Source organism: Paroedura picta, chromosome 7, assembly GCF_049243985.1.
Source record: "Paroedura picta isolate Pp20150507F chromosome 7, Ppicta_v3.0, whole genome shotgun sequence".
NCBI classification, from domain to species: Eukaryota; Metazoa; Chordata; class Lepidosauria; order Squamata; family Gekkonidae; genus Paroedura; species Paroedura picta.
In genome coordinates, this window is record NC_135375.1 from 74,477,206 (window position 1) to 74,500,404 (window position 23,199).

Consider the following 23,199-nt stretch of genomic DNA (forward strand, 5'->3'; position numbering starts at 1 on the left):
ACACAGAGTAGGCCTCCCGAAGTCCACCTTTAGGTGCCTAAAAAAGAGAAATGAGGCCTAGCACTGGAAAACTGGGTGCTGTTCCATGCTCTGTAGGACTGCTTTTGTGTTCTGAACCATACCACAATCTTGTGTATTGTCTCTGCACTTGGGAAGTGGTTTAGAGTATCTACCATTGCTCCTGATACTTTTAAGAAAGAGCAGTAGAGTTGATGGTTATCAGCATATAGTCTATGCTAGACGATCTTAAATGTTTTGTGTAAAACATTATAAGGATAGAGTATAACCTATGGTGGCACAGAAGTCTTAGGCCTGAACAACTGAACAGAATTTATTGTTCTGTCAAAGACCAGCAAATCATAATAATTCAACAATCAAAAATTTAAATTATGTTAAAATATAGCAATTTAAAACACTATTTAGTATAATAAAACCATAGAATAAGGTCAGCTATGATGCAAGCAACTTGTTCAAGAACAGGATGTTTGTTACTGGGCAATATGTGCTTTGGGTTCAAAGGAACCATTTTTAAGATTGATTTCCTGGCTACAACCAGAGCCATCTCCATTACCTTAAGTTTACCATTTACCTTGTTCTTGGATCCAACTGAAGAATTCCACAAGCTAGATGTTGCCAGTTATGAATGTTTTATGATTTAAAAGGTTCACATTAGGTCCATCTTGAAGCAGCATTTGTTCAGCTTTTCATTATTTAAAAATAAATGTGTAGAGTGATATAACCAGATATAAATTTATAAGAACTCTCAGATTGTATAAGGCAAAATAAAACATCTAAAGGCACTTTTGTAATATAGGTGGTGAAATATTGGCCAGAAATTGGAAAGTGTGGATTCTTAGTTTGGCGCTATCTTCTGAGACGGGATGATGCTGAACCTGCACCTTGGACTTCAGAAGGAACTGAGCGGTCAAAGAAACTGGGCCTGAGTTTACAGGTTAGAACTTGCCAAAATTATACTGAAAAAATATCCATTCTAACATCTACAATTGAAAAAATTCACCTGAAAGTCACACAGCAAGCCTTTCATAAAATTAGTTTTGACACTGAATGAATAGGTAAATTTTAAGAATCCCAAATAGACACTTGTTAGTAATGATTAAGTGGGTGGGCTGTAGCTTATTTCATTATCATTTTAATTTCCAAACTGGTCCCATAAATAATTCTGTAGAGGTCGGGTAAATTGGCTGCAGAGTAGAAAGTACAAAAAACAACAACCAAGAAACAGTGGTGTCTTAGGCTGTAAGATTGGTATTAATAAATCAGTTGAGTCAGTTGATTGGGTGAATGCTTTTTAGCTCTCCTCCCACCTCCAAGGGATGTAGGTCTTTTCTCATAGGATGTTTTTTTTCTTAATTCAATTTTGTTTAAAATATTTCTCAATTTTTATTTTTTTCCCCTTCTAGTTTCCAGAAGGCTACTTGGAAGCCATGGCTAGTAAAGAAAAGAAGGATAAAGTAAAAAAACAAATTGTGAAACAGGAGCCAACAGAACAGAGCAATGGAAATCAAAAAAGATCAATCAATGATGGTATGGCCGCCAGAAGTTGTTTGCTGGGGAATAGGCAGTAAATGTGTAGTAAGCAGTATAGGGAAATGCTGGGCTGAGGAAAGCAGTTTGAATCATGAATGTGAAAATGAGGGAAAATATAAAGACATTTTGTCTTAACTAAGACTTAAATTAGAATAGCAGAGTGTTGCAGCATCATGTGGATATTTTACAGTCAAAAACTCTAGTACTGTACCGTTTTAAAAAATGTGGATTTTGTAGTTATCTAGCCGCGCAGAGATAAGATGAATGAGAATGTCTCTTATTGCTAGTTGTATCAGTAGCCTTGCCTGGTTGGAGAATCCATATACTTTTACTTTAAGAATCCTTTGCAAGGCAATACCAGCAGCTTGGTGATAATATTTTTCAGAAGCTGTAGAAGAAACTCCAAAAGCAGCCAAAGCCAGGCGGATGGGAGATGGTGGGAAAGGTGAAGCTTTCCAGCTGACTCAGCAACAGCAGTGGTTAATTCAGGAAGACTCTCCAAACCAGAAGCTGTGGGATGAAGTTCTTGCTTCTCTCAAGGAAGGACCAGTATGTTTCTAGAATAGCCTACGTTCTTCACTTTTAGCCTTTCTTACAACTGCTGTAGAAGATTCACATGTAAAAACATTTCCTGATGTACAACAGGAAGCATAGGGCTTGTTTGGATGTAATACATAACTATGGTTTATTTTTAATGGGTTCATTTGTGAAACCAGGAATGGGTCTCCGAATAGTTACTGAAACCTGGCTTGTTTTGCCAATTCCAGGTTTCAGTGATGTTGCTCTTTCCTCTATTGCTTGTTCAGATACCCAGCTGGTATCTCAGGCTGCTTCATGACACCTAATTCAGAACAAAGCCTTATTATAGTAGCAGCTCACATGATCATCATCATCTGTGCACCACTTAGGCTGGCTTGGCTCTCCACCACTACAAGGTGGTGGGAGGAAGAACAGCTGGAGGTCGGGCTGGGTCTCAGAATGGGGTGGAGCCAGCATATACACCATTCCCCTTTTCCCAGGGCCAGAGGTACTTAACCTCACTACTCCCAGGTTCTACTTTCTCCTCAACCTGTGCCTCTTTCCTCCTTATCACTCTTTCCCCGCTCCCTGAGCCTGCCCCTCAAGTGTACAAAGACCCCGCATCTTGGCCTTCCCTCCTGCCCATCTTCTTCTGGACACCAAGCTTACCTCCTGGGACGAGATCGGCCTGGGGTTTCACCACAGCCATTGTTCCCAGCATCCTTGCTCAATACAAGGCTTACGTGGCATCCTCTGCTTCACCGTCAATTGGTCCTGGTGTCTGGCTCCACCTTCCTGGGCCAGGCATCGCTATGTTGGGGCTCTTCCATGGCTCGGAGCTGCGGTAGCTAGGGCCGATAACCCTGGAGCAGCTGGTGAGTGGGGCTTCATCTACTGGGTGGTAAGACATTCGGGAGAGATGGGAGGGCTCACAGGAGAGTTGGGATGAGCAGTAATTTTTTAAACTTTCAGCCATCCCTTCTAGGGCAGGTAACAATATTCATAAAACATCATACAATAAATTAAAGCAATAATTCATCTAAAACATTACATAAGTAAGTGCTCCCAACTAATTTCCCAGACAGTCAGGTTTAGTAGCAGGAGCTGATCTTCTGTTTCCTGGCGGTGAGGCCAGTTTGGCTGGTGGTTGCTATTGCACTCCGTCAAGCATTGGGAGCTGTATCACCCATCTCTACCTGCCTGCCCAGCCAAAGGACCTCTATCTTGGCTGGATTCAACTTCAGCTGACTCTGGTTGAGCCTTTCTGCCACAACCTTCAAACACTTGGCCCAGTTGTCTGGTGGTGTTCATTAACAGAAATAGCTGGGTATCATCAGCATACTGATGGCAACCAGCCCAAAATTCTGAATCAGGTGGGTGAGGGGGCGCATATAGATATTAAATAGCATCAGGGAAATTATTGCTCCCTGTGGGACCACAATTGAGGGCCCTACATTAGGACATATTTCTCCCTACTGCCATCCTGTGGCCCCACTCCAGAGAAAGGACTCCAACCATTTCAAGGCTGTGTCTGTTATCCCTATTCTGGCTAGTTGGTGGGTCAAAAGTTGATGATCAATCATGTCAAAACACTGCTATCAGGCCTAATATGAGCAGCGCCAACCTGTCTAGATACAGCTTTCTCCAGAAATTATCAGAGCAATCAGGGCCATAGCCATCCTGTGGTTAGGTTGGAAACCAGACTGCAAAGGATCAAGCACCAAGGTTTCCTCCAAGATTCTCTGTAGTTGACCTCATTGACCTTGGCCAGAAATGCTAAATGTAAGATTGGGTGGCAGCTGGCTAGATTGGACAGATTGAGCTCTTGTTTTTTCAATAAAGGCCTCACCACCACCTCTTTCAGTCTGTCTGGGAACATCCCTGATGTTATGGACAAGTTGATAATATCTCAGTGGGGGTGCCAGCCATGAGGGATACGGGTGAAGATGATACGTGATTGGCCGGACTGCTGGCAGGGCCTTGTGTACTGAAATGGTTCAAAGTAGGACTTTGAGACTTAACCATTAGCCACCAGCCCTGCAAGAGTGAGGAAGCCATGCTTATGAATCCTCAGCCATCTTAGGAATGGCAAGTTGCCACCCACCCTCCCCCTGCAAAAAACAATTGAGAATAAAATGTTCATTGGCTTCAGTGTATTCCCTGCATATTCAGATTATACCAAACACTCTTCCAAGCATTCTATCTCTGATTCTAGTCATACAAGATGCTTGCTGTATATACTATGTGTACACAGACTCCTAGATTCTTCATGTCCCACCAGTTTGTTGTCGTCTACCAAACACCATGTGCTAATCACATACCCAGAGTGTTTGTGCACTGAGTCCCAAGGCGCACCAAAGCCTCCTGGAAGAGGTGAATTTGAGCTTTATTAAACAGAGGAATCATAGAATCATAGTGTTGGAAGGGGCAATACAGGCCATCTAGTCCAACCCCCTGCTCAACGCAGGATCAGCCCAAAGCATCCTAAAGCATCCAAGAATCAAATAGCAAACAGGAACAACTGAAATTGCTAGTTGCTAGCTTGGATATAAAACGGAAGAACTTATCTCCAAGGAGAAGGAAAAAGAGCTGCATGTGGTAAAATAGCTCTTTTCCTTCCATCCATCCATCCTTTCTCCTAAATCCACTGCCTCAGTGCAGTAAATGCAGATAGCATGCTTGTGTAAAGCACCCCCTACACACTCAAAAGAGCACTACGCTCCAATATCACCAACCAGCTGGTGATCCCTGGCCCCAAAGAAGCACGTCCGTCGTCAACAAGGGCCAGAGCTTTTTCTGTCCTGGCCCCCACCTGGTGGAACAAACTTCCTGAAGAGATCAGGGCCCTGCCTGAACTCCCACAATTCTGCAGGGCCTGCAAAAGGGAGCTCCTCCACCAGGCATTTGCTTGAGTCTGACAAACCCAATAACACCCAGTGGTCCCCCCCCCCCCCAGACACACTCCCTCCATGACCTGAAGCAGCCTGACCTCCCTGGGGGGTTTGTCTAAATTGTCACTCTATTTGAAACTACTGTTGGACTATTGTTGATATTTATGGCTGTGTTATATGCTTTGTTGTTGTTGTTATGTGCGAAGTCGTGTCCGACCCATCGTGACCCCATGGACAATGATCCTCCAGGCCTTCCTGTCCTCTACCATTCCCTGGCGTCCATTTAAGTTTGCACCTACTGCTTCAGTGACTCCATCCAGTTATATGCTTAGACTGTGCCAAGTATTACCCCTGCAAGGTTTTTTGTGAACCACCTTGAGCTGTATGGGAGGGCAGTATGAATGAATGAATGAATGAATGAATGAATGAATGAATGAATGAATGAATGAATGAATGAATGAATGAATGAATGAATGAATGAATGAATGAATGAATGAATGAATGAATGAATGAATGAATGAAGCACTTCTTTATTGTAGTTCAGGCACTAAAGAAAGGCAAGGATAAATATACTGACAGGCCTTCTGCAGCCATAGGGTATGCATGGAAAAAGCTTACCTGCTTGTAACATCTTCAAGAAGGCAAGGATGAGGATGAAGAGAGGAGTCAGTTGCCTAGCACAGTGGTCCCCAACCTTTTTATCACCGGGGACCACTCAACGCCAGTGACCACTCACCGGGGACCACTCTACGCCTTTTACTGAGGCCTGGTGGGGGGGTAGTTTACTCCTCTACTCTCAACCACTGCCCTAGCGCTCTCTGATCGCTATGGTAATGTTTAAACATCCCTACAAAATAAGATACAGACACCCCACAACAATGAAGTGTGTTGTAAAGGGCTGGGGGGGATGAAGGCGTCCTTCGGGGCCCACCTCCAATTAGTCGAAGGACCACATGTGGTCTGCGGCCCACAGGTTGGGGATCGCTAGCCTAGCAGACTTAGAACCAAGGACATCGAGAAGTAGACTGCTCCTTATTGTGAAAGTGCCCCTTGTTATTAAAAACATTTTTTTCACTACTCTGATATTTTGGGGAGGTGTTCATTTGCAGATTTCATTGTCTAAATTCTTTGTTATTTTTGTCTTAGAATTTTTTGAAGAAATTGGAACAATCCTTTATGTGTGTCTGCTGCCAGGAGCTGGTTTTCCAACCCGTAACCACAGAGTGCCTCCACAATGTCTGTAAAGTAAGTACCCTTGAACCTGGTTCTTTGATGGATTTTAGGTTCACAGTGTTTCCATGGAAGTAACTTAACCAACCATTCCAACTGAAGGTGAACCCCCCTCCTTCTGCTGTGCTGTTTATAGTGGATCTGTATTAAGCATTTAATCACTTAATTGGTTTAATTTCATTAAAACAGTAAAGGTATTAATTATATAGTTATTATAGACAGATGTATACGTCTACCATAGCAAACTGAGATGTTACTATAGAGCTCTTGAAAGAGAGGAATTCTGGCAAAACCATAAGGAATAAATTAAAGGATGTCCATATTCAGGTCTTGTAATTATTATTCCAGTATTCATGTCTTGTAATTATTATTCCAGTATATACACTTAGAAGATTCATCTGTCCCTTTTGAATACACTTCAAAGCAGCAGGTACATATTTAAAAACATCCAATGAATTTTAATGCTCACAACTGAAACAAACCAAAAAAAACTAGTCGCAGCACAGCACAACTTTAAACAATTTAGTTGCCAGAGGCACACTGAAAAATAAAGGAGGCAAGGAAGCATCCTTTGTTTCCAGCCTCTACCTAAGATGGTACTTTCAACTGGGTCTCTTTAGTAGACCTTAAGTGATACCGGGCCTCCGACAACATATTCAGAATATTAGCTTAGCTTGGCAGTGGGTACGTAAACTGTTCTTACTCTGTGACAGATATCAAACTAGGAATCTGTATGAAGGACTAAAAGGGTTTATGAGTGTATGTACACTCATTTGTTTCAGTTTGAGAGTACTACTGTGAGAAGACTCACTCATCTGTAATTATGACTTTCAACAAACAGTCTCAATTCACACTGAATACTGAAGCAGGATTTAGGGTATGGGGATTGCATGCACCAGTCTTTGGCCATTCTTTCTTACAGGTCAATTTTCCATACTTCCCTCAAATCAGGTGTGCTACTAATGTGCCACACAGCATTTAAGCAGTATTCCAAAAGTATGTTCAGTGTTACTTCCACACTATGTATTTGGTCCTGCTTGAATCCTAAGGGGAAGCAGGGTTTCCCCCCTCACTTACACACAGCATAGTGTGGGGAGGGGTGGACCTGGAGCAGCAGCAAAATGGCTGCTTCGAGGAATATGTAGGCCAACATAAGAACCTAAGAAGAGCCTTGCTGCATTGGATCACTAGTCCGCCAAATCCAGTATTCTCACAGTGGGTGAAACAGTTGCCCTGGAGAGTCAGAAAGGCAGGGCGTGGAAGCCAGGGCTTTCCTCTTTCCACTGGAGACTTAGAGACAGTAAATCTCTGAATATGGAGATTGTTATGTCACCATGGCCATGTTGCTACTGAACTGAAAGAACACTTCCAAGAATCATTGTCATGTGGAATACATCTGGTAGACTGTTGATGGATATGCAACAATAACATGGATTGAGTGGACAAAAGGGAGTTCAAGCCCAAGAGGATGCTCACTGGTAACTGGTATCGTGTACTGAGATGGTGCTGCAATCATTTGTCCTCCAATTGCACTGAAAAAGATACAAACTAGTAACAGAGGCTGGCACCTTTTGGAATTCTTATACAGCATGGATGATGGGTGCAGCCATAAGTGTACCATAAGCTCCTTGGGCTGTGGTTGCAGCTGCTGTGAGACCTGCACAGCAAAACCCCCACCTTGCCTAGCCTGCTTTCTAAAAACACTTCCTGGGAAAGTTTTCCATGGATGCTATAGAGAGGACCTGTGAACCAGTATATAGGATGACGTAGATTACCCCCCCCTCCAACCAGTTACATTGCTGCTTTTCTTTGCTAAAGGAAATTACTTAAAGGATTGGGGGGGGGGGGTTCTTGGTAGCTGGTGGAATGCCCAGTGTGACCCCAAGTTTGTTTTTCTGTGATTTTCTTTGGGTTCCCTTTTATCAAACATACTGGATCAATAAAGTTTGTTAAGCTTTGTTAAGCTTTGCTGCATGTTTTGTTTTTAAAAAGTATGAACAAATAACTACATGTTACTTGTTTTTCTGAAAAGATTTGTGATTTAATTTCAGTCTTCTAATGAATTAGACCATTGGTCTATCAGGGTCAGTGTTGCCTACTCAAGACTGCAGCAGTTCTCTAAGGTTCAGGTGGAAGTCTCTCATGTCACCTCTGACTGGGTCCTTTAAGGTGGACATGCCAGGGGTTGACCGTGGGACTTTATACATAACAAGTAGATGCTCAAATATTGAGCATTGGCCCCTTCATAAAGATATTTGCCGTATTCTTCTGTGTTCTAGAGCTGTTTACAGCGCTCTTTTAGAGCTGAAGTCTTCACCTGCCCTGCTTGTCGACATGACCTTGGAAAGAGCTATATCATGGTTCCCAACAAGATCCTGCAGACGCTACTTGACCAGTTCTTCCCTGGTTACAGCAAAGGACGATGATACGGGATCCGTCTCACAAATTCTAATGACTTAATAGACTGTAAAAAGAGAAGAAACCAGGAAAGCTCAACAGTGGACCAGATGGCTTGAGGGAAGTTCACTTTAAGGCCACATTGTGGAACAGCTAATCCAATTCTCTTTCCCATTTATCAATCTTTTTGTGTAGCAAGAACTTTGAATTCTCAGCTGACTTTGAAATACTGAAGGTAGTTTTGGACAGATGACAGCTAGTTTGTACTAAAAAAAAAAAGAAGCTTCAAGCTCTGACTGGCTACAGCAGCTTAAGCCTCAAATTACAATTTCAGTTTTTGTAACTACCTCAGACGGAGGAAAACAGTTTGTGGGGAATCTTAAGAGCATGTTGAATGAAGTTTAGCTACACGCCGCCTCCTGACTAATTAAGTTTTGCCTGGTCCATGCAGTTTGATTTTTACCAAAAGAATACAGCACTTAATCCAGCTTTGATTACAGAACATCAATTTCTGTGGTGTGCATAATCCTTGTTTGTGTTTCCTCCCATTATGCTGTATTTCTTTCTTTCTTTTGCAAGAACAGGCTTTTAGTCTATTTTGGTGAGCGTCCTTGTGCTCTCGTATCTTATGCAAGTTGACTACTAATGACTGAGAACAATATGAATGCATTGTTGCTGTTAATGTAAAGTGATTTGTGTTTTTTGCACTTAAGAGAGATATTCCAGACACTCGACTTGTGTAAAAACTATTTCATATGAACCAAGCCACTTTTTGTATTCGGTAATACTGTTTGCTTTTAGTAGGTCTTGTATCAGTGGCAATACATCTTAACACAGCATTGAGAGCAGTGCTAGCTTGGAGAGGGCTCAAATTGCTTCATATTGTGATCTTAAATTTTATATACAGTATATTCCTCCTCCCCATATACCTTATTAAATATTTTATGATTCAGAAAATCTTGTTAACTGCTTATATTTTACAGCCATGAAATTGAAAGGGTATGTCTTTATTTTCTAAAAGAGGGCTTTTTCTAACAGTACATGAAATTCCAGTTGAATTTTTTGATAATCTGAGCCAATGTGTTTGATAAGGCTTGGATTTAAGTTAGTTTTTTGGAAAGTGGTATTTTAAACAGAACCTATTTTGAAAAGCCTTTTCATATCTGGCTTTGATTGCAGTTCAATGGGTGACTTGCTACTGTTACAACAGAGAGCAGCTCTCTAGAGCAGAGTGTTCAGAGCATTTCAATGACTTTAACAAGCCCTTAAGGTAAGCCACTATTATTTCTTCATTACAAATTGGAGACAGAATTCCTTAAAGCCACCTACAGAATTCTTGGTCTTAACTGAAAACATAGAGACATCTATGAAAATTTCTTCCTCTGGTGTACTAGATCTTCTTCCTGTTTTCTTGAATCATTAAAAAATTGTATGTGCAGAGCGATGCATCAGAAATATTGCTCGATTTTTGTTTAGCTTTTAGATTATCAAAGTGCCAAAATGGGGAGAAAAAGTTGTATGGAAACGTCTGTATAGTTTCTGTTCTTTCAATAGTGAACTCTAACAGTTCATATAATTAAATCACCTTTCTATCTTTATGTATATTCTATTCAGAACTAAAAGCCTTGCAGGTGTTACTTTAAAAAAATTATTGACTAGTCCCTCAGTGTTGCTTATCTTAAGGAACTATGAGCAAAAGCTATCCATAGAAAACATTTTGTTAGCCAGCGTTCATGGGGAATGGTGGTTGCCATTAACAAAGCATTATCAAGGTCAGTGTGGTGCAGTGGTTAAGAGCAGTGGCTTCTAATCTAGGGAGCTGGGTTTGATTCCCCGCTTTTTCACATGTGGCCAACTGGGAGACCTTGGGCTCGACACAGCCCTGGTAGTGCTGTTCTGACAGAGCAGTCCTATCAGGAGCTCTCTCAGCCTTACCTACCTCACCTACTTGGGGAGAGGAAGGGAAGGAGATTGTAAGCTGCTTTGAGACTCCTTTGGGCAGTGAGAAGCAGGGTATAAAAACCAACTCTTCTTCTTCTTCATCCTTTTCTGGTTGCAAGAGGGCAAAAGCATCAAGCAAGTGGTAGCCATGGCATTTACCCGTAGTTCACTTCAGTGCTGCCCACACCTTGCCTGAATCACTCATTTCCCCCCTCCCCCCCCCACCCAGGGGCCATGAGCAGGTAGAGTGCAAGTGACTTGGGCTGGCCTGTGGACATGCCTTTAAGCAAGTTGTCTAGTTACCAGGAGCATTTTGTCAAAGCATTTTGTCTTCATGCCAGCCAGATTTACATCAGCGTGTCCTTGGATGTAATACTATTTTGGTGATTGCTGAAACATTTGTTTCTTGTATGTATATGTTCATTTGACTGATTTGTTTTCTGATGTATGCCATTAAAGGATGTATGCTCATCCTTTACTTCAAATAAGACAGATTCAATTTATTACAGTTGCATTAATTGCACTACACACACAGTGTACTAGACAAGTTAATGATTTACAGAAAAACTTTTGCTCTAGGATGAGGGTCACCTTATGTGCTTGTTTCATAAAAAGCAAGTCTTTAGAACATCCAGCAACATAAAGTGAGGTAGCTACTTCACTGATAAGGAAAAGAGAAAAAAACAGCATCTAGGGACCATGAGTGAAGGTATTTGTTTTTTTGTTTTTTTTACTGTTATATGCTAAAAGCACCTCAAAAGTTGTAAGATCGAATCCTTACTTTTTGTAAGAAAATCCAGGGGATGTAACTTCTATGACCTGTATACAATGGGTTTTATCTGAGGTGTGTGTGTCTGCGTTCAAAAATTCTATAATGACTCACAGTAGAGGAGATGTGCTTCCTTGGCTCTTCTCATTCTTATATTTCCTTTCACTTCTTGTGGAGCAGTTGGTGAACTAATTTCAAGCATACCTGTACTCTTTTTGAAGACAAACTGTGCTAAACTATAGTTATTTGTTTAGTGGGCATCTAGAAATTGGCTCTCCCATAACCACCACCTCATCACCTTTAGCATACATAAAAGCTAACTGAAGTGGCAACATGCTAGAAGGCATCATATTATAGAATCTGATGCTGTAAGAGAAGCCCCAAATAAGTCAGTGTGAAGATACAAACAGGAAAATCCATTAAAACTACATTTTCTGAAGAACAAGAGACGTGGTCAGTTTCTAAAAGGAAAGCATATTCTAAACCCACTAGAATTAATGTTTTACCTAATTTGGATTCTGAAATGCTGTCCGAATTTTGATTATTGAAGTTTGTGGTCAAGCATTTGTCTGAAGTGACTCGTATCTAACCACATCCATACAAGTGGCAAGAGAACTCTAATTTGTATGAGCTCCTTACCACTTTCTTGTTTTCAGTCACCAGAAACAACAGGATTGCATAACAGTGGTACTGGCATAGGACAGAATTCAGGGCCTTTATTTGGTTCCAGAACCCTGTGAATAGGTCAGGAAAAAGTGTGCCTTTGTGGTTTGAAATCAAATTCTAAAGGCAATGGTTAAAGTCTGCTAGAATTTATTGAATATTGAAAAGTTACAAAAAGAAAAATAGTATTTTCTTCCTTAGTAACATTACCAAAGCTGGATGCAATACATTTTAATGAAGTCTGTGTCCACAATCTAATACGGAGAGAGGTATGCTTAAATTCATCTTACTGGATTTCAGCAGCCCTAACTTAGGTTTGGAGTATAGTCCATATCTTCAGTTTATATAAATGAATAGTAGTTACATTTTAGTCAGTATGCAGCCTGAGTCCCAAGATGGACCTAACAATATACAGATCCCATTCAAATAAGTGACTGTATCAATGAACAGGGCCATAGGCACTACCATGAAACAGTTTTAAGCAGAAAGACTCTTGATAGAGTACTAAATCAAGGCCACTTCAGTATGGACTGCCCCAGAAGCAGGCACTGAAACATAGCTGGTTTCCACCTAAAGCAAGTATTTACATGTAGCGGCACAGGAATTAACAGTATGAAGATTACAAAAATATACACTGTATATATATTTGCTCACTGGGCTAATAATCCATTTTTGTGGACAAAAAATGCAGTTGTGAGATTTTAACCCAGTTGTTTTGGAAAAAGAGACCCTGCATATTTGTGAGGAGGAGGAGGTGGTGATGATGGCTTGGTCCTAAGATGATGCTCTCTTCTGTTCAGCAAAAGGGGATTCATAGACTTCCATGGGTGGACAGGTACAAACTAGATGCTGATCGCCATAAATGTCATCAATTCGAGCAATTGTGGGCCAAAATTTGCTCTCAGGTTTCACAAATGGCTAGAGAACAGAAAGGAAATACATATTTAGGGGGGAAAGATTGGTTATCAGTTCATTTATAAATGAAACAATACTGGAACAGATAGAGGAGTAAAAAAACAAAGCCAAAATTCAAAGACCTTGACCAGACTAGTCCCATGAGCCAGTAATCTTGGAACAGTTGTGTCAAAAGCAGTTGGTCACAAGGCATGTGGGGGGGGGGGGGAAGAGGGGGCTGCTGCTGGGTAAATCAACCTGAAGCCTAGTTGGACACTCAGAGCTATTTGGGTCCAGTCCACTGAAAACAAAGTATATAGCAACAACAAAATATTTCTTTGCTACAATCAGGCCTATCTTTAAATAGGACAGGTTCCTATTAAATAAAAGAGTAAGGCCACCTGGGGAGGAGTTAGGGCGGGCCCTGTCCAGGATAAAAACTCAGAGGGCCCAATCAGGAGCCGCGAAGCGGCTCCTGATTGGGCCCTCCGAGTGTCCATCCAGGGCCAAGCAGCCAATGCGGAGGCGCGCAAAGTGCCTTCCTATTGGCCCCTCACCAGGACAGACCAAAATTACATTCACCCAGCCCAGTCTGGCTGCCAGTCTGCTCCTGACCACCAAAGGGAGAGGAGGTCAGTAGGGGTGCTGCCAAGGGGGATGAGAACGGAGGCTTGGATATGCTGTGCCAGCCCTTTTCGCCCCAAGGCTGTCCTAACTGCTCTGGCCAGGGGTTAGACACAGCCAAGCCATGTGTCTTTCTTCTTTGCAACTCTCTGCAGATTTGAGGCCACTGCACAGTGTTATTCTGCAGATGAAGCTGGCTCTTTTGTCTCCTGTTTCATCTGCACAACAACCCTGTGCAGTAGGCCTCAAGTCTTTCAATTCAACAACAACCTGTGTGGGAAGCCTTAAATGTTTCTTCTCTACCACAATCCTCTCCAAAGTAGCCCTTTCTACCTGGGGAGCTGATCTTTATACTCTGCAGGTGAGCTGTAATTCCAGGAGCTCTCCAGGCCACACCTGTAGGTTGGCTACCCCTGGGTTAGAAATATTCCTGGAGGTTTGGAGGTGGGACTTCAAAATTGTACAATGCCTCAGAGTCCAGCCTTCAAATGAGCCATTTTTGCCTGCAGTTGGTAGGGAGTGGTGCAGGAGTGTCCCTCCTGGCCTATGGGTTATGGCCAGCCCTTATCAGCAACTGTTTGTATTCTGGGGCGCAGACAGGCAGACCAGCATCAGTCCTGTGAGTCTGGAAAGTGCAGGAAGATCTAAATAAATGTTTACAGCCTGAAACTAAATAGAGAACAAGTAAATGTCTGGAGACACATCGTAACTGATATAGTAACTGGCAAATAACCTTGGCCTGGCAAATACAAAAACAGTATTAAAAACCTTACTAAGGTCAAGACTGCTGTGCACAGACAGTCTTCCTCTTAGGGTTGCCACCTTCCCTGTGAGGCTCGCTACCCCATCTCCCTCATGGGGAGTCTGCTATGGGGAGAGAAGGGGAAGACTATTAGAAAATGCTTTGAGACACCTGAGACCTGCTGGGTCACTGCGGCCCATTCCCAGTTCTCTCAGATCTCTCACAACCCTACATACCTCACAGGTTGACTATTGTGGAGAGACAAATGGAAAAGGTGTTTGTAAACCGCTTTGAGACTCCTTTGAGTAGTAAGCAATAGGGTACAAAAATCCGTTCTAAGCTCTAGCGCCCGTTGTATTCTTGGAGACAACGGGCTTTGCCCCTAGTTGTAGAATATTTGGGAAGCATCAAAGGACCCAGGGTGGTTGGCTGCAGTCTTTTGGGTGCCACACAGGTTCAAGGTTGCATCACAAATTAACTTCATCTAGCTGTTGTCTATACTCCATTAACACTTACTAGTGGAAAAGCTCCTACTTCTCTAGAATAAGGACGATCCCAGTTAGGAGTAGCAATGCAGGTCAAGGTGTGTGGTGACATCTAAGTAAACAAAAACAAGACACAGATTAAGATCAATGAAACTGCTCATATAACCAGACCTTTTCAGTTTTCTAGCAGCTATAATTGGCTGAAGTGCAATAGTTGAACCTGACAATATGGAAACTACACTGACAGGGAGAGCCCTCTTCTTAACTCACCTTCAAGGGGTTAATTCGAGAATCCATTCTTCCTTCCTCAATATCAGCAATTTCTTGTCGAATACTAATCATTGCATCACAAAATCTGTCTAGTTCTGCCTTGTCTTCTGACTCTGTTGGTTCAATCATAAGAGTTCCTGCCACTGGCCAAGACATTGTTGGAGCATGGAATCCTGGCAAACAAGAATTCAGTTAGCTTTAAAAACAAATGGATCAGCAAGCATCAATCAGCTGCTACCTTCACCCAGCCAGAAACCTACAGGCCTAGAGCTGGCTCCAAAAAACAGGAGGAACCCCACAATGCTCTTTGGCCATATCTTCTCCTTCACACAGAAGACTTTATCACTGACCTATTCATTGTATCACACTGCAGAATAAAGCAGTTGTTCTCTTTCACCTTAACTAATGTCACCTCTCCTAATTGTCAGATCTGTGGCAGCCAAAACAGCTCTGCTTAAATTGTACTACAAGAAGGGGAACCCCAATATCAGCCTACAATCTTTTTTGACTTCTCACCATAATCCTGGAGCCGTTTAGCAACATCCACAGCTTCAACATTTGCTGTTTTCTTAAAAGGTCGTGTGTCCAAAATGAATTCATGAGCTACATAACCTGAGTATGAAAAGAGTGGTACACGCTGAGCACATGTGGAGAAGCATGAAACACAACGATCAGGTAGCTCTATTTTGAAACAGTCAACAGCCTTTGTGGATCACTAAGAAATATACAGAACAATGCTTAGTCAAAATTTGTGGCTACCTATACCATATAGCCCCATAACTGCTTTCACAGTTTTTGAAAGTATGTCAAGACCCACACCTGTGTTGCCCTGAGTCACTGCCCCCTGGCAGGCCAGAGTGTTTAGACCTGTGGGTCCCTGAAGCTGCATGTACACAAGAATCCAGTTGTCACAAAGGAGGCGGAGATATGCCTGAAATACTTTTAAAAAATCAAGGACAGCTTCTCTGCAGAGCAATTTTTGACGCTCATCAATGTACAGTAAAGCATGGTCCTGTTTACCTTGGGCAGAAGACAGTGTAAGAGATACTTGCCTTTGGCTCCTCTAAAGAGAACCTTGTAGTGCTTCTCTAATCTCTTTGCCATATAGTTTGCATTTAATATTGCAATCTCTGATGCATGCTTAAGTCCTTTTCCTCCCATCATCTGGAAAGAGAGCAATGGTAAATAATAATGAAAAGCATCCTAACCCATTCCCAACAACCCTAGATTCTCCGCCCTGTGTTCATGATCAAAAAGCATTGTGCTCTCCAAGCAATCATTTCAAACTGTGTTTAGGAGTTGGTTCTTATACACTGCTTTTCTTTATCCAAAGGAGTCTCAAAACTGCTTATACTCACCTTCCCTTTCCTCTCCCCACAACAGACACCCTGTGAGGTGGGTGAGGCTGAGAGAGTCCTGATATCACTGCTTGATCAGAACAGCTTTATCAGTGCTGTGGCGAGCCCAGGGTCACCCAGCTGGTTGCATGTGGGGGAGCGTGGTATCAAATTAGAAGTCCGCACTCCTAACCACTACACCAAGCTGGCTCTCATTTACCTTACCCTACAAAAGTATATTGGAAAGTTTCAATGGGTAGCTAGTACTATTATTTGTGAATAACCAAATTCAACCCAAGGTAAAGAGGGAATGTCACGGGCTTCCGAAATAAAGGCAGAGTTTGTATTTATTCATAGAACCTGGTTTTAAGGCACTATAGAAGCAAAACAAAAGCCTTGCAAAATCCTATTTGTGGATGTCAAAATATTTATTGAGAGATGATAATATCAAGTTTGTTCATGGTCAATCATAGAATACATTATGGTCAATTTTGTACACTACTAGAATTTTGAAGCACTGGCAAAGGGGGGATACTACAAAATGAACACATATGGACAACTTTACACTTCTAGCTTAGAGACTGGGTATATAGAAATGACTAATGGCCCACTTAGTTCCCCTGTCCGGTATACAGAATGCATTGGGGAATTATGTTGGTATATATCTTCTTATAGATCACAAACAGTTTCAATATTCATGCAGATCCATACCTTCTTTCAAATTTAAAATCAAGATGGGTAAATGACAAAACAAACCTTGATATAAGCCCAAGAAATAGGCAATATGGCACTGGATCCCCAGGGGGCAGCACTGATTGTTCCTAATGGGCTTGAATCTTTATCTTGCTGTAATGCAATGACTGGGTGGCCAGGCAAGAAGGGAGACAAATGTTTCTTCCTAAAAAAAAGAAACAAGAAGAGCCTATAAATCAAACTCCTCCCACACTGCATCTTCTTCCTCATGCTAAAACTGCCTTCAGAATTTCAGGGAAGTGGCTTGCCCTGGTCCCGCAGCCCAGGATAAAACACCATCCACATAAACCTAATTCCAACAGAACACTCCTTTAAAACACTTACTGTATGTATTTTACCCCACCATACCACTATTATTATTACTATTATTACTTATTATTTATATTTATATTCATTTCCCACCATTCCTGAGGCCGGCTCGTGGTGGGTCACAAAGTCCACCATTTAAAAACCCCATAAAATGACATAAAACGCCTTACAATCATAACAATTCAATAACATGGCGAAAAATATAACCCCCCTCCCCACCACGCTAACTACTCAAGGGGATGGCAGGAAGGAGATCTGAATAGTTGAATGTAAAATAGTACCATATGTTAGTAGCACTAAGCAATAAGATGGAAAGTAACATAAAATAAAATAGCATAGCATAGAAAAGGGGGACCTCTTAATCTTTCGCACCGACCCCAGCCTCAACCATAGACCTGGCAGAAGAGCTCCATCTTGCAGGCCCTGTGGAATGCTGAAAGGTCCTGCAGCTCTCCCGGGAGCTCATTCCACCAGGACGGGGCCAGGATTGAAAAGGTTGTGGCCAGGTGTGCTTCCCTGGGGCCGGGAATGATGATATAAAGATTTATAACCACTCCTTCCTAATTAGTCTAACAGCTTATAATGCCTCAACACGGTATAAAACGCATGCACTGATATAAATTCTTCATAATTTACAGACACTTTACTAAATCTTAACATGCTTATCTCGCCACAAATGCCATTTTTAAAAGAATCAACAATTATTTAGCTTCTAGAATAAGAGTGCAGCCAGTCTGTGACTAAGTGCAGACTGTATGGCTAGTTGCATATTAACATCACTCTTTTCCACCCTCAACATCACCAACTTCCTTGAAATACATATTTTCAAACTAAACAACTCACACTCCTATTGGTCCCATTCCAGGTCCTCCTCCTCCATGAGGAATACAAAAAGTTTTGTGAAGGTTTAAATGAGAGACATCTGATCCATAGTCTCCGGGACGACATAAGCCAACCTAGCAAGAAGGTCATGAGAACATTGTAAATATAAGAACGGAGGAATCTTTGAGCGTTATCTCGGGCAGTTTCAGATTACACCAGGTAGAAAGCTTACATTTCTCCCTAGAAAATCAATCAACGCTCACCAATGTAATTCCACCTTCCCCTTTAAAACACTAAAAGCCAATCTGAAAATTTGGCTAAAAGTAGTCTCTTATCTAAAAGATTGTTTGAAAATTGAAATTCTAAATCTGCATTTTTCACTGGCAATTGTGGGAAATACTCCAAAATCAAGAACAAACAGAAGAGATTCTTCCCCCTATGACACATTAGGCTCACTTCAGACATAACATTAAATGTACAAGATCCATTTCTTACCTGGGCGTTCATATTAGCTCCATCTAAATAAACCTGGCCTCCGTGTCTGTGAATCAAGTCACACACATCACTGATCTCCTCTTCAAAGACACCATTCGTGGAGGGGTATGTGATCATGATAGCAGCAAGGTTCTCTTTATGCTTATCTACCTTCAGATTAGGGGAAAATAAAAAGAATGAGAAGGGTCAAGGAAGGTCAATGTTTTCACAGACTTTTCTCCAAATGATAACAAAAAGAGGACCATTTCCTGGCTAAAAAGGAAAGTGCATTCTTTCTTATTACTTGATGTATTAAACACTTAGTTGCTGTTTCTTATTACTTGTCCTTTCAAACTATTATCTCCCATTACTACTCATGTATTATGTTAGTAACGGGAAACAAGCATGAACAGGTATCACAGGCCAAATTATTATCTGCTTCTTGAAGAGCTTTTCAGCTCTAATTTATACAGAACACTACACAAAAGACAGGAATGAAGAAAGGTAATACATATTGGCCATGCAGGAGGGTTGATTTACAACTGAAGTTCAACTTGTACAAAATGCATGTGATTTCAGCCACAGAATTTACTTTCAAAGGACACCTATAATTTTTTCTAACCAAGGAAAAATAAGAGGCAAGTATTAATAAAAGCTGCTAACAGGTACCAGGAAAAAGGAAAGCACCACCACTGAACAAACTTACCATTGCCTTAAGATGGCCAGCATCAATGCTTCCATTTTTATCTACTTCGACTGGCTGAATCTTCATTCCTGCCATCTGAGCACTTGCCGGGTTAGTACCATGTGCAGATTTAGGAATAAGACAAACCTTAAAAAACATGAATGCTCAGGTTAACAAGAATGCCAGTCTTTTGCAAGTTAAGGCATATAAATGAAGCCCTGAATAAAACCCTAATAAAGCCCTGAAGTCATAGTACTAAGGCTTGCTTTCAACAAGACACTAGCAGACAAAAGAACATTCCAAGAAGAATGTCCATGCAGACTTGCATGGCCCACCATAACATAAAAATTGGGCTTGCAGCTGCTTCTCAAAAAACTTTATCACAACAGAGATCCATAGTCTGGATGAATGTTGCACTAGTGTGCTAATGTTGTATACACAGCAACCTTGTATGCATCACAGCACAGTTTAAATGATATTTTATGGATATGAAAGATCACATGGGCAAGTTTGCCTTGCTTTCTAATATCAGATAAAAGTTGAAGGTAATGTGAAATGATGGAAGGTGAAACACAGTCTCCATGCTCTTGCACTACCTATTGGATCAAATCCCATTCCAATAGATTTTCAGTGACCAGTCAACCCAAACCCAAGCCCTGATCTACTTATGGAACTACTAGCTTCAAAGCCCGTTCCTAACAATGGGCCTTGAAAGGGTTTCCTCCCCTGGCTCCCAGCCAGGCAGCTTAAGGTGGCTTTGGGCTGCTGCTTGCAGCCAGATCAAGGGGAGCGGGCTAGCTCATTAGCAGGCCTGGGACAGAGCTCTTTAGCAGGCAGTCAGCAAGCTGGGAGGCCCTCGTTAGCAGGCCCAGCCTAGTAGGCTCAGCCTAGCAGACCAAGAGGTCCTCGTTAGCAGGCCCTCCACACTACCCTTTGCCCAGGGCCCCCTCCCCTTATCTGCCGCCAGGCATCTAGGGGCATCTGAGAGCAAAGAGGCTAGAGTCCAGGGGCATAGAGCGGGAGCTGCAGGGGCAGGGCCAATCAGGGTGCTAGCTGCACCCTGATTGGCCCTATTTCAACTTGGACAGCCAGATACATTCCACTCCCCAGGCTGTTTCACAAATATATAGAGGAACCATGGATAAGGGGCTGGGCTGGCATTTTCCCCTAGTCTCTATAGTCTCTGCAGATAGTTAGGAAACAGTGGATAAGAAGGAAGAGAGGAACTCCTTGCTCTGTTTCTGGGATTCTGTTTCATCAGTAAAATAGCTGACCTCAATGGAAGATCTCTGGCTCAAAACACTAGTAACAGAGAGGAATCCAACCTTATCAGGTGTATGCATTTCTATTTAAAAGAGACATTAACTATATCAAAGCCTTGGAACCAACATGTGCTTAGATATTTAACCAGGCTCCAGAAAGGGTACAGATTAAGCAACTGAGTTCCACTGCTTCACTATGGAATCTTCTCATAAATACTGTAATGCCCAAAGCCTCTTAAGTACACAATCCGCTTATTTACAGTTTTCAGGTTTTCAAATGGTAAGGCCTTTTCCCTTGTATGTCTACCTAAGTCCTCTTCTAACAGGTTTCTTGCTTGAAAAGAAACATGGGTGCTAGTAAGAGACTTTTTGTATGAAGTAGTAAGACAGCACACTATACTCACAACAAAAATGCATTAACTTGGCTGTAAAGTTTGTATATTACATTTTTGCACACCTTCCTCCTTCAAAGGGTCTCAAGGGTCTCTCTCCATTTTATCCTTACTATAACCTTGTGAGACAGCTTAGGCTGAAGGAGGGAGTGACTGGCATGGCAACATCCACACAAGCTTTGCATGCCTAAATTCTCTTAATTTCGGGAAGCAGTACTAAGTAATCTACAGTTTAAGAATTCCAGATGGGGTTTTTTAGTACCATCATCTGAGGTGACAGTGCTGTGGAGCGATCTGTGCTGGGCGACTGTGGTCCCAAAGAAATAAATCGAGGGAACCCCCAAGTTTCAAAGAAGGCCCTTGATCTCTAGTGTTTAGCAGACATTCTGAAACTGCTGCAAAAGGTTAGGTGTTTGTACCAAAAGGCGGATTCGTTGAGACACAAGAGGTCAGGCTTAAAGATACATATTTTAGAGGAAACCATTACACAGTGCATAAAGGAGAAACTAATCCAAAGTATGACTACTATACACTCCAGAGAACTGACCTGAAAAGGACACAAAGAAGGCAGAGAATATTACAAATGCTTCCCCGTGCGGAAGCAGATGACGGAAATAAGCCTTGCTGGATCAAATAAAGTATTGCTGCCTTGCCTCTTAATTGACTGAAAAACCAAATGTGTGGTTGTGAGTCAGTGGCACACAGCTGACAACAACACAACAATTAATGGAAAACCAGAGATCAGGTAAACTGATCGGTGTGAACGGTGTGGCGGGAAAGCCAGAGTATGTCTATTCAAGTGAAACTCCAGTAAAATACTTTAGTTTAAAATATGCTTATAGATACCAACCCTTGTGTGTGCAATGAAACTGATGTGGATTTCAATGTACAATGCTGTTCTAATCTTGACACAAAAGCCTTCTGAATGCCCCAGTGAGGTTTTGGGAAATTGTAGAAGCCGGTGCCAGGCCTAGAAAGATTTTTTTTCCTTCTTTCAAATTTCAACTATGTAGTTAATGAGTTTGTTCCAGGATTTTAGCAGTGAACCTCATAATGAGCTCTAAGCTGTTCTCCAAATAGAAGAAAGGGCCTCAGAAAGAACATTTTTAGACAACAGCAAGATTTACCAGAGAACAAAGAAGTAACAAGTTACCACTTTGCCTCAATATGTGTTACATACACTGCTTTATTCTTTGAGTTACTATAAGAAGCAACGGAAGTTAGCAGCAGAGTTCACACATTTTGGCTAGCTTTGAATATGAGCCAGAACTTGCAATCATAACTAACTTTGATGTAGGGCTAAACTTCAGAGATACTTGGGAGCAACCATCTTGCTTCCCGAAGGGAAGCTCTGAAATATAATGCAACTCAAAGGCTTAGCTCCTGCATGTATGCACCACTACTAGCTGCTTCCCAAACTCTGCATGGATGAGAGACAAGGTGGAACTCCAGACCCTTTCTCCCCCATCCATTCCCTTTGCACAGTGAAAAGGATAAGTAATATTTTAGCACTTAATGTAATTTTCATCAGGCACACAACAATAATTGGTTTCCATGCTGTTGTGTGGCAACCTATATCTGCCTCCATGCTGTTCACAAAAGTCAGCAGATATCAGATATCTTTCTTATGTTTCCTTATTATGACCCAGGTACAGCTGGGTGGCTTTCTCTAAGTTCCTGCACCTGAGACTGGCTCCTTCATGTCTCTTGTGCCCTGTACACACATTAAAGTAATGCAGTCAGACTAAAAAGGACAGCATGGACTGGGAGGAGCCCACTGCTTCTTGGGTCTCAACTCCATGACCAGTCACGTTGCCTTCTCCTTGCCAGCCAAAACTACCCTCCTCTCTCCCCACCTCCCACCCCCTTTATAGCTGAGCCTATGTCAGACCTCTCTCCCTACTTCTCCTGTGCTGCTTTCTCCCATGAACTTCCCTGGGAAGAGACACTATCATCCCAAGGCCCCATAAGATGGCTCATTTCCTCTTTCCCTTAAGCTTGCAGGGCAGGGGCAGGTGGGGGAATCAAGTGGACATGGAATTGGTGTCACTGTGGGCAGGCAGGTAGTTGTGAATTTCCTGCATTCTGCAGAAAGTTGGACTTGATGATCCTGGAGTTCCCTTCCAAGCCTATGATTCTAAGACCTGCCATTCTGCAGGCTCCTCTGGCATCAAGGTATGGCTCTTTCCCTA

The 23,199-nt window shown here is 42.1% G+C and overlaps 2 protein-coding genes across 4 annotated transcripts in view; one reads left to right on the forward strand and one right to left on the reverse strand.

Annotated features, from left to right (window-relative positions):
* UHRF2 (ubiquitin like with PHD and ring finger domains 2) overlaps positions 1-11,014 on the forward strand; it is a 75,951-nt gene extending 64,937 nt beyond the window's left edge. Inside the window, exons 12-16 of one of the 2 annotated variants that reach the window (XM_077344962.1) lie at positions 815-952; positions 1,422-1,545; positions 1,934-2,097; positions 6,105-6,203; positions 8,468-11,014. In XM_077344962.1, the coding sequence (XP_077201077.1) occupies positions 815-952; positions 1,422-1,545; positions 1,934-2,097; positions 6,105-6,203; positions 8,468-8,614 (672 nt within the window). In that variant the 3' untranslated portion in view covers positions 8,615-11,014. The remainder of the gene's footprint in view (positions 1-814; positions 953-1,421; positions 1,546-1,933; positions 2,098-6,104; positions 6,204-8,467) is intronic. The other variant, XM_077344963.1, reaches the window with a different exon arrangement.
* Positions 11,015-12,091: 1,077 nt separating this feature from the next.
* GLDC (glycine decarboxylase) overlaps positions 12,092-23,199 on the reverse strand; it is a 40,373-nt gene continuing 29,265 nt past the window's right edge. For both annotated transcript variants that reach the window (XM_077344959.1, XM_077344960.1), the window contains 9 exons: positions 19,375-19,500; positions 18,690-18,839; positions 18,216-18,328; positions 17,067-17,208; positions 16,026-16,137; positions 15,490-15,585; positions 14,974-15,146; positions 14,735-14,815; positions 12,092-12,876 (listed from right to left, as the gene is read on the reverse strand). In XM_077344959.1, coding sequence (XP_077201074.1) covers positions 12,733-12,876; positions 14,735-14,815; positions 14,974-15,146; positions 15,490-15,585; positions 16,026-16,137; positions 17,067-17,208; positions 18,216-18,328; positions 18,690-18,839; positions 19,375-19,500 — 1,137 coding nt within the window. In that variant the 3' untranslated portion in view covers positions 12,092-12,732. The remainder of the gene's footprint in view (positions 12,877-14,734; positions 14,816-14,973; positions 15,147-15,489; positions 15,586-16,025; positions 16,138-17,066; positions 17,209-18,215; positions 18,329-18,689; positions 18,840-19,374; positions 19,501-23,199) is intronic.